The sequence below is a fragment of the Tupaia chinensis genome, unplaced genomic scaffold (genome assembly GCF_000334495.1).
Source record: "Tupaia chinensis unplaced genomic scaffold, TupChi_1.0 Scaffold000097_1, whole genome shotgun sequence".
Taxonomy (NCBI): Eukaryota; Metazoa; Chordata; class Mammalia; order Scandentia; family Tupaiidae; genus Tupaia; species Tupaia belangeri.
This window is the reverse complement of record NW_006159559.1, coordinates 1,207,214-1,218,683: the sequence shown is the minus strand read 5'-3', so window position 1 is coordinate 1,218,683 and position 11,470 is coordinate 1,207,214. Positions and strand designations below refer to the sequence as shown.

At 32.8% G+C, this 11,470-nt stretch overlaps 1 protein-coding gene across 1 annotated transcript in view; it reads right to left on the bottom strand.

The window, feature by feature from the left end:
* Positions 1-11,470, bottom strand: part of MEI4 (meiotic double-stranded break formation protein 4) — a 212,086-nt gene that overhangs the window by 64,118 nt on the left and 136,498 nt on the right. Inside the window, exon 4 of the mRNA XM_006143412.3 lies at positions 9,286-9,417. Within this exon, the coding sequence (XP_006143474.1) occupies positions 9,286-9,417 (132 nt within the window). The remainder of the gene's footprint in view (positions 1-9,285; positions 9,418-11,470) is intronic.

The following is an 11,470-nucleotide window of genomic DNA, read 5'->3' as shown; positions in this document are numbered from 1 at the left end:
AAGCACATGCACCCTCTGATTATGTCATAAGATAGTAAATATACAATAATAATTATGAGAAAATCTGTCACTCCAAAATGAATGACATGATAGATACATACTTCTAATCAATTGATAAAGAAAATATCCCAAATGGAAGAACATAAAATTCATATTATCAAGATATTAGAAAACTTACTCTCAACATTATATAAACAATATAATCAATAAACATTTTTAAAAAAGGAAAAGAAAAAACTGCATTCAAATAAACACAGCTAGAGAAAAAGATACCACCTTTCCAAACTCTAGTTCACAGTCATGGCAGAGTACTCTTGAAGTCTATGTTAAAACTGACACAAATACTCTAGGTTCTGTAATTTCAGTGCTATAAATACAAACAATATATATACTCATTACAAAAGACATATTAATATAAATTATGTCAATAAAATACAGTGAACTGACACAGTCACTAGCAAGAAAATTTCGCCAAGTTTATCTTGAGACTCTGGAGTCAGACTTCCTGGATTTAGTAATAAATTAGGATGACCATGGGCAGGCTACTTAAACTCTCTGAATCTAATTGCCCTCTTCTGTAAAATTAGAATAAAACTAATTAATAGTATAGTTGGGATAATTAAATGACACACCATAAAAATGAAAATTAGTATCTGTATATTTTAAACAAAGAATATATTTAAAAGTTTTTAGGGGAGTGTGAAATGTTTGAAAAACTGTTGAAAACATAAGTCTACTAAATAAATATCTATAGAAATAATTACTATTAAATTTCCCATTCAGCTTCATTAAATAGAACCTTTCCTTTGCCTGATACATAAATACATTAGAAATTAAATCAGATTCATATTTTGGTAACATGAAACATATTATATATAGTTTTGTTTTTAAATTATAATTAGTTGAAAAACTACATAATTAAACACTAAACCTACTATTCAGAGAGTCTTTGGTGATACCTTAGTATTCATCTTATTAACAAAGATATAGTTTTGAGAAGAAGACGCCTCCATTGCAGCTGAGAACTAGTGTTTTCAGGGAATAAGAGAAATGAAGATTGTCTACTGATAACTCAGCCTGCAGCCCCCAGTCTCCAGTGGAGAAGCAAGGGGCAGGCCTTTAGAAGAAGATGCCTCTATTGCAGCTGAGAACTAGTGCTTTCAGAAAATCATTCTCTGATGATTCAGAGAATGACTCTCTAATAATTATATTTATCTCTGCCTCTCTTATGTTTTTGTAATTTTTCTTTTTAAAATTTTTTAAAGTAATGTATTTTCTTGGCTTTCAGATCCTCCTTTATCTTGCTAATAATCCCCTTTTCTCCCTCCCATTTAGGAGAGGCAAGGGACAGGTCTTCAGAAGAAGACTCCATTGCAGCTAAGAACTAGTGCTTTAATGGGGTGCACTTGTGTACCATGCATTTTTCATATTTTGTTTCTTAAAAAAATAATAATTTTTTATTTGCTTTTTTCTTTGATATTTCTCTCTTTTTTCCCCCTCTTTTTCTATTCCCCCCCTTTTTTCTTTTATCTCATCATGTTGCTGCTCAGTCTCTATGCATTGAGTGTCTAGAAAGATCTAAAGGAGCCATAGTCAAACATCCAAATACTATTAGGGTCAACATATTCTTCAATATCCACTGAATCTGCTGCACAAAGTGATAAAAACAATATGGCAAAGAGAATGCAGATCATCTTCTCCTGCATGCCCCGAATGCTCAGATTGAACTTCTAGAAATTAGAAAGAAACATAACCCATCAGATGACTAGAAAGCACTCAAAGGCACAGAAATATGAGAAACAAAGATAATACCTCCCCCCCACCAAAGAAAAAGAATAATTCCTCCTCATCCACAGACAGTACAGTGGAACTAGTGGAAATGTCTGATAAAGAATTTAGAATAATTATAGTGACAAAGCTAACAGAGATACAAGAGAAGAAAGATAATGAACTCCAAAAGAGGCAGGAGAATAAAACTGAGGAGTTCTAGGATGTGAGAAGGTTCTTGTATGATCTGAAAGAGGAAATACACATCAAAAAAGAGAATCAAACTCAGACAGTACAGTGGAACTAGTGGAAATGTCTGATAAAGAATTTAGAATAATTATAGTGACAAAGCTAACAGAGATACAAGAGAAGAAAGATAATGAACTCCAAAAGAGGCAGGAGAATAAAACTGAGGAGTTCTAGGATGTGAGAAGGTTCTTGTATGATCTGAAAGAGGAAATACACATCAAAAAAGAGAATCAAACTAAACTGTTAGAGATGAAGGCTGTAATACAGGAAATCAAAACTTCCCTTGAAAGTATTAAAAGCAGACTTGATCACACAGAAGATCGATTCTCAGATGTAGAAGACAGAATCACTGGCCTAGAAAAATCTACCACAAAGACTGACAAAATAGTCCAAAAAAAATGAGAATAATATATGAGAAATACTAAATACCATTAAACATCCAAACATATGGATAATCGGTATCCCAGAAGGTAAAGAGACTAATAAATGCATTGATAATGTATTCTGTGAAATCCTGAAAGAAAAATTTCCAAACCTAGAGAGGCATTCAAAGATCCAGACCCAAGAAACACAAAGGACCTCAAATAAAATCAACCCAAGAAGATCTTCTCCAAGACACATTATAGCCAGATTGACCAAAACCACAAAGACAAAGACAAGACACTCAGACTGGCAAGAGAGAGACGTCATAACCTACAAGGGCTATCCCATCAGGCTGACAGTGGACCTCTCATTGGAAACTATGTGAGCAGCAAGAAAAGAATGGGGAAATATATTCAAAGTGTTGAGTGAAAAACAATTTCAACCAACTTCATATGAGAAGAGAAGATAAAAACATTGTCAGATAAACAAAACCTGAAAGAATTTACCAACACCAGACCAGTTCTCCAAGAAATTCTGAAGGGAGTGTCATATCAGAAAAACTAAAGTCAGACACACAGAAATAAAAGAGTTATCAGGAAAATTAAAGTCAGAAACATAGAAATAAGACTTAAAAAACATCTAAGAAAAGGACCAGCTTAATGGTAGGTGCAATATTATCTTCCAGAATTTAAACAGAAAGCTTGGACCACAACAGAAGTTAGATTAAGTACATGAGACTGAGCTGGTGAAATAGAATTTTATGACTTTTGACCTAAACAATACTGATCTTTTTCTGTGGTTTGTACTGCAGAGATAAAGATTTTTGTCTTCTCTTGAATTGTTGACAGATCTATGTACTTACTATTTGAACAGAATCCTAATCTGTTTCCTGGCTTTAAGTCTTAAGCAAAATTCTCTTAACAGTTTTTGATTTTGATTTATTAAAACTAAAACTGCCTTTCTTGAAATTAAAAAAATATATATTTAAAAATACCTACTTAATGCCACAGTAGGCTAAAAAGGCAAATGGAAGAACTAGAGTAAAAGCACTTAGAAAAGTATATTACTTTAGGGTCAAAAAAGTTGTTAAATTTCAAAAAAATGTAATTTAATTGAGATATAATTTATACAATAAAATACCTTTTTTTCTTTTTCTTTCTTTCTTTTTTTTTTTTTTTAGGGAAAAGCACAAACGCACAAAAGGAGTTAGGAAATGTTACTAAGGAGTTTTTTTTTTTTTCCCCTATAGGGCACAACTACTTGTCATAGAGACAGAGATAAACAGAGAGTCAGAAAGCAAGAAATAACACCCCAGCGGGTCTGGCCACACCAAAATTCCTTCTCCTCCATTCTCCTCTCATGATTTTGTGTATTCATGTACATGTGCCTGACATAAGTATTAAGCCGCCGGGTCCAGGACTCAAACTACGGTAAACTACAAAAGAGTCCAGCAATGTAACCATTATGACACCTGCTCATTTCTTCTTTAAAGGTATGAGCTTACTTGGCCCTGGATTTTTATTTGTAGTGAAGTATATAATTGTGAAAATAATTTATTTAATCAATAAATGGCAATTTAGGTTTTCTATTTCTTCCGGAGTCAGTTTTGGTAACTAGCATTTCAAATGAATGTGGGTGTTTAATATAAATTATTAAGATTGTTGGCAAAATTATTCTCCTATGTATTAACAGCTGATTTCAACATTTTGTGTTGAAATATCCTATTTTCCCCTATTTTTCCAGTTGTCTTTTAAATATTTAACATACTTATAATACAAGAGATCTTAAAGAATGCATTTTATAAAAAAAACTATGCATGAATTAAATAATTTTTAAAATTTTACTTCAGTAATTGGTTTTATTAATTAAATTACTCTTGCATGTTTTTTCTCCAAAAGATTTTTTACTTTTAATTAATTTATTTATATATTTTTTAATTTTTTGTTTTTAATTAATTAATTTACATTCATTCACTGAGCATTGTTATGGCATACAAAATGTGATTTCCCATCCAGATAGAATATGCTGTATAGTGGCTTAATCATACATATTATCATCAATAGTTTTCCATTTCTAGTTTCATATATTTATATATACATACATATATATATATATATATATATACACATACACATATATATACATACACACACGCACACACACATATATATATTACTCCTCATTTATCACCCTCTGCCATTTCACACTCTCCTCTCACACTATCTCAGGTGTCCACTGTTCTTTTCCATGCCTTTCTTCCTGTACATTTTATTGATTCACAAAATTTCTTAAATAATCTAACTAATTTCAATACCAAGATCTGCTGATACATACATATCTATGAATATATATCTGACTTTAGGCATGAAACTTTGAGTAGAATGAAGATACTATAAGGTAGCAACTAGCTGATGCTGTATAGTTTACTATGGTCATTAATTATGTATTTTTTACTATATTTTTTTATTTCAAGAAAAGCAGATTTAGCTTTAATAAATAAAAAAAAACAAGGAAATATGCTTAAAACTTAAAGCTAGGAAGCAGGCTGGGATTATGTTCAAATAGTAGGTACATGAACCTATTGGCACCTAAGACAAAACAAAAATCCTTAAAATCAGCAAACAAAGCCTAGAAGAAAAGCAACAATGTTTTGATCAAAAGCCATAAAATTCTATTTCACCAGTTCAGTCTCATGTACTTTATCTTCTGTTGTGGTTCAATTTTCCCAATTAAATTCTGGTGTATAATATTCAACTCCAGACTTGTCCCCATGATTAAGCTGGCCATTTTCTGAGTTTCTGAACTGTTATTTCCATGTGACTGTATTTAATTTCCTGGTATAGCACTCCCTGAAGAACTTCTTGGAGATCTGGTCTGCTGTTGGTAAATTCTTTCAGGTTTTGTTTATCTGAGAATGTTCTTGTCTTTTCTTTCCATATGAAGGATAATCTTGCAAAGTATAGTATCCTTGGTTGCAATTACTTTTTCCTTAACATTTTGAATATATTTTCCCATTCTTTCCTCACTCGCATTGTTTCTGATGAGAGATCTGCTGTCTGCCTGATGGGCTATCCTTTGCAGGTAACTTGCCATTTCTCTTTTGCCAATCTTAGTATCTTGTCTTTGTCTGTGGTTTTGCTCAGTCTGGCTATAATGTGTCTTGGAGAAGATCTTCTTGGGTTTACTTTATTGGGGGGTCCTTTGTATTTCTTGGGACTGAATCTTTGAATGCCTCTCTAGGTTTGGAAAGCTTTCTTGTAGGATTTCATGGAATAGATTGTCAATGCCCTTACTGGTCTCTTCCCGTTTTGGGATACCAATTATCTGGATGTTTGGATGTTTGATGGTATCTAGTATTTCTTGTATAATATTCTCATTTTGGGGCATAATTTTCTCAGTCTTCATGGTGGATTGTTCTAGGCCAGCAATTCTACCTTCTACATCTGAGATTCAATTTTCAGTATAATCTAGTCTGCTTTTAATACTTTCAATGGAGTTTTGACTTCCTATATTATAGTCTTCATCTCTAACAGGTCCATTTGATTCTTTATTATAGTGTGAATTTCCTCTTTTAGATCTTGCAAGAATTTCCTCACCTCCTGAAGAGTGTCAGCTCCTTTACCCTGCCTCTTTGGCAGTTCATTGTTTCTCTTTTCTTTGATCTCTGAGATTTTTCACCATGAAAATTCTAAATTCTTTATCTGACATTTTCATGAATTTCATCATACTGTCTGAGGATGAAGAGGAGTTATTTTTCCTTGAAGGAGAGGTATTTTCTTGTTTTTCCATGTTTCTTGTGACTCTGCGGTGATTTCTAGTCATCTGATGGATGGTGTGTTTCTTCTAATTCTTGAAGTTCAATATGAGTGTTCAGAGGTGTGCAGGAGGAGGTGATCTGCAATCTCTCTTCTGTTCTGTTCTCACTCATTGTGCATCAGAATTAGTGGGAGTAGAGGAATATTCTGACCCTGATTTCATTCAAATATTTAGATCCTGTTCAGTTAGACCTGTCCAGACATTTACTGTGTAGCAGTAGAAATAAGTGAAGAAGTCCCAGCAGAAAAATCCTCATTTTGTCTCTGAAAGCAATATTTCACAGCTGAAGTTCATTTTAATTCAATTTTTCCACAAATTTTTTGAGGTGCTCTTATAGCTGTCATTAATTCCATTATTTTTGTGTCTTCTGGGTCTACTTATATTACTGATTTTTTTCCTCAGGGTCACAGGTTATACATTCTTGTTCTTCACATGGCTAGTAATTTATGATTAGATGGTAGACACTGGTGATACCATGGTGTTGATTGTTTATATTATGTTGTTCCATCAGGCAGTTAACTCATTATGAATCAGCAAGCTCCTTTCAAATATCTTCCTACATTTAGATTACTTTAATGCTTCTTCAAATTCAATATATCCAAACTCAACTTATTTCTCCCTATAAGCAAACATTCTCTCTGTTACTTGATTCTTCCCAGTGATACCATTTTCCACTTAGATTTATAATATTTATTTGTCCATTTATTCTCCTTTCTCCTTCACACTAAATCTTTCCTTGAATCCTCTGGATAACTCTTCTTACATACAATGATTATCTCTACTTCTGTGTATACTGAGAGTTCCAAATAAATGGCCTCTTGTATACATACTTGATGTTCTGTAACTCTGTATCCTCTTCTACCCTGACTCATTAGTAATTCTCTGAGCCTTTATCTAAATATACTCACAGTTTGTTTTTTGTTTGTTTGTTTGTTTTCACTGAAACTAAGTCACATAGTGAGACAGGTATGGAAAAAGGGTACACATTTGGTTGTTATGCAACATGACACAACTTTGTCTTAGTGAATCCTGAGATTGTAGCAACAGCATCTTGATTTAGCAAGGAGTTTTCTGGTCCTGATGGCAGAGGCAGCACTTCCTTTGGTAGCCTAATTTCACTGTGTGGCTGTGGAGTCATTTATAAAAGTACAGCTTGAAGTCTTCAGCCTCCCCATCAATTCTATAGCTATTCATCAACCTTTTTCTGACTATAGTGGATTCTGTTGTCTATTATTAAGAATGCTGAATAAAGTTGCTTTGTCTTTAAACAATATTAATGTATTGAAGGGTTGTTAAAAGAATTGGCTGGGACAATTTATGTAAAAAAAAAAGTTAACACATTTCACCTGCTAAAAACTAGTTGTCGTGTTACTGTTATTTTTAAATGTGTTATTATTACATTAAACTCTGATTTAGAATATTTGAGTTTGAATTATGGCTTTAGCATGTTTTTTCCTGACATTTTGGTCAAGCTGCTTAACCATTCTAAGGTTTGATTTCTTTACGAATTAGGTAAAAAGTATAACTACTTCATGGAACAGTTGTGAAAATTAAATGAGAATATGCACATAAATCTTTCTGTTCTGTTATTCTCCAAACAAATCATCTATTTCAATCAGACTCTTTTCCCACATTGTTTCCTGTTGCTGACTGCCAAGACCTCACCTTGTTTCCTTGGAATCCTTGGCACACCTCTTATTAAATAATATCCTGATGCCTCTGTATTCTCTTGTACTCTGCTTACACAATTCAAATCCATTTTTTCCTAGTTACTCCTTTTCTATGAAGTCTTTATAAGATACTGTGATCAGTTCCTTGACTTTGACACCCCAAAACAGCACCATGTATTATATAATTAACACTTTGCTCTTTTTCAATTAGTTAATGAGGATTACTTTTTCCTATGAAATGAGTGACAAGGATTTAAAAATATATATCTAATAGAGCTCTTAAAGGTAGTAGTCACTAAAAATAATAGTCACTTGAAAAAAAATGCTGACTACATTAAATTCAATTATATTATATAATACTTTTAGAATATATCATTAAATGTAGAAAACTTAGATGTACTTGGAAAGTACATTATATTAAACTGTTTCCTTCAAATTTTTTCTTTACCAAAGCATTTCTGATTTACTTTACCTTTTTATTCTTAAAAAATGGTAAGAATTGGGACCAGCAGTTAGTGTAATGGCTATGTCACTGGATTCCCATGTAGTCAACCGTGGTTTGAGTCCCAGACCTGCTGGCTTAAACTCACATCGGGCGTGCGTGTGTGCATGACCATGATTCCGAGAGGAGAATGAAGGAGAAGGGATTGCAGCGTGGCCATCCCCTCTGGAGGGGTGATTTCCTGCTTTCTGTCTCTCTGACTCTCTATATCTCTGGTGAGCGCACATGCCCTATAGCAAAAACCTCTCAAAAAAAAAAAAGGTAAGAATTTAAATGAGCTGAAAACGTGAACAGGTAATAAATCAGTGCCACAATTAAAATATGGGAATATCCTATGTTCCATCTACATATCTGTTAGCAGTGATATATATGACTTGTACAGATAATAGAACTTAGAGCAATGGTTTTTAGCCTTAGCTGAACAGTAGAATCACTTGAAAAGTTTTAACAATATCAGTGACTGCATTCCAACCTCTGAGACCATTTCATTGAATGGGCATGTGGCTAAGCAAGAGGATATTTAAATGTTAGCCAGATGATTTTCATGAGCGACTAGGGATGAGAAACCCCAGCTAGAAGATATTATGCATTTAGGATCCTTTCTAGTTTACTTTTATTTCATTCTTTTCTTTAGGAACATGCTGCCTGCCTAGGGATATTTATGGCCATTCATCTAAACACTTCCTTTGCTGTCACCAATGACACTTTTGACACACCTGTAAGGACCAAAGACGGTTTTATTTTGAAGACTATTTTCTAAAAGTAGCTTTCTGTAATTTCTATAGGCAGTAATCATATTCACTTGCATTAGATGTACGGTAATTATTAAAATGTCAGCCTGGGAAGAAGAAAGAAAAAGAGAAAAGCCTATAGCCACATTAACTCTAAATGAGATTTACGGTTTCAAGTTAGATGTACCTGACTGATGGCTCCCAGATCATCAGCAAAGCTGTTTACTTCTGATAAAAGCAGAGATATAATAGACTTTCTCAACAAGCTGCAACTTCCCAGGGTTACCAGACTCTGAGAGACATAATCCTGCACCTGAAACTAAAGATTAAAACAAGTAAGTTTCTACTTTCTATCAAGTCCAATCAAAATGTATCTAATGGACATTTTCTAAGACTTTACCATTAAAATAAATGTTGTTAGGAGTACCAAAAGGGTCTGGATCAGGATCTAGTAAATTATAATCATATAGGTGCTAAGATTTCCTATAGTTAATATTCTGAAATGGGTGACAGGATGTAAAAATGAAGTTTCAGCTAAAGTATTGAAAGATAATAGTTAAGATTATAGACTATACACAGAATGAATAAAATAGATGATAAGACACTTAAGCTCTTACCCACTAGATAGATAATAGATACCCACATACACACAAAAAAACAAGACGGTGAGAAGAGAAGAATGAGGATGTCTTTGGTAAGGGTTTTATATCCCAACTCCACACCAGAGAAGAGCACATGAGACTTCGCTATTGCCACAGGTCAAAAAGGGGCACTTTTAAGTGATAAGAAAAAATATGGAACACACTGAATTTTTATCTAGAGGCAACAAAAGTACTATCAAAAAATATAAAAGGCCAGTGGGAAACAGTAAACTATATCCCAGAGGTATTAGGACAAAGATCATTTGATTACTAATTGCATGAAAGTGTATACAACTCCTAGCTATAATTTCATTAGATGCATCATCTCACATAGCCAGGACAAAAAAAGAAAGGCTTCCAGGAGGATTTTAAAACACAAAAACAGCTGTATACTGTCTCATTTCAATATATGCACTTAGGCTCATACTGCAGAGATGTTGCTTTCAATGCTGATAATAATGCCATATGGAACTAGGTAATGTCATCTCTGAATCCTTAAAGATGAACACTTACACATAGATATTTTTAAATTAATATTTTAATAACACAAATTAATTTTAAATGTTAAGTAATGACAATAAGAAAGTGAACTGATTGTTAAGTTCAATAGAAATGTCTATTAAAAATCTAAACATATAAAACAAGCCCTTAAAAAAGTATTCTAAATTGACTTACCAACTTAAAGCTAAAATCATAGCACATTAATACAAAAGGAAATGAAAGACACTTATTATACTTATTTCTTAATAATGTAATTGGCTAAGATTTATATCCTTCATAATGTCCCAGTGCCACTTATTTTATTTCAGATAGTTACAACATTTGCATGTTTGTACCTAAAAGAAAGTATACTTTAAGATCTGAAAGGCTTCTCCTGAGCATTTTACTGATGCTTCAATTGTGTAAATCTTTAGGGGTTCACAGTAAAATAAAAGAGACTTTACAGAGTAGTAACAAAATGACAATGGTAATTAAGGGATTAAGTTTGCAGAACCTAACATTGCTTGAGTCAACTCCCAACTCTATTACTTGTCAGTCTGTACCAGCATCTTACTAGACTTCTGTCTCAGTTTTCATCTCTACACAATAGTGGCTGTGATAGTACCTGCTTCATCAAGTTTTACATATTAAGGAGTACACTAGAAAAGTTGAACATAATGCCTAGTTTCTCATAAATGCTCAGTAAATAAAATATTATAATTTTGGATGATAATATAAAAATATTGAAGGTTATAACATTAATTCACTGAAATTTGAAAACTTCAATACTATAAATAAAAATCTATTTTTTCTGGGTTTCATACAATTCTATCAGAGAACACTGCTGAGAAAAGAAAAAAAATTACCATAAAATCTTTTCCATAGTATAAATAAGAACGATTACTGCGTCCCCAAAATGATTGGTGTTCATACAGAGAAAAGTCTATATAATCATTAATGTGGTTTAAATTCTTTGGCATTATTATTAAAATGACCTCTATGCTTCCTTATATTTTAAATTATATTTTACCTTTTGTAAATACAGTAAACCTCTTTAGAGATGCTGTCATGAAGGCTAGGACTGACAACTGTGAGGCTGCTAGGGCAAAAAACATGGAAGGACTCGTTCAAAATTTATGCCAATTATTTTCAGGTTTACTTATTTAATTTTCTTTGCTTTTATTATTATTATTATTATTATTTTGATTGGAGAAAGAGAGAGAGGGAGAGAGAGAGAGAGAGAGAGAGAGA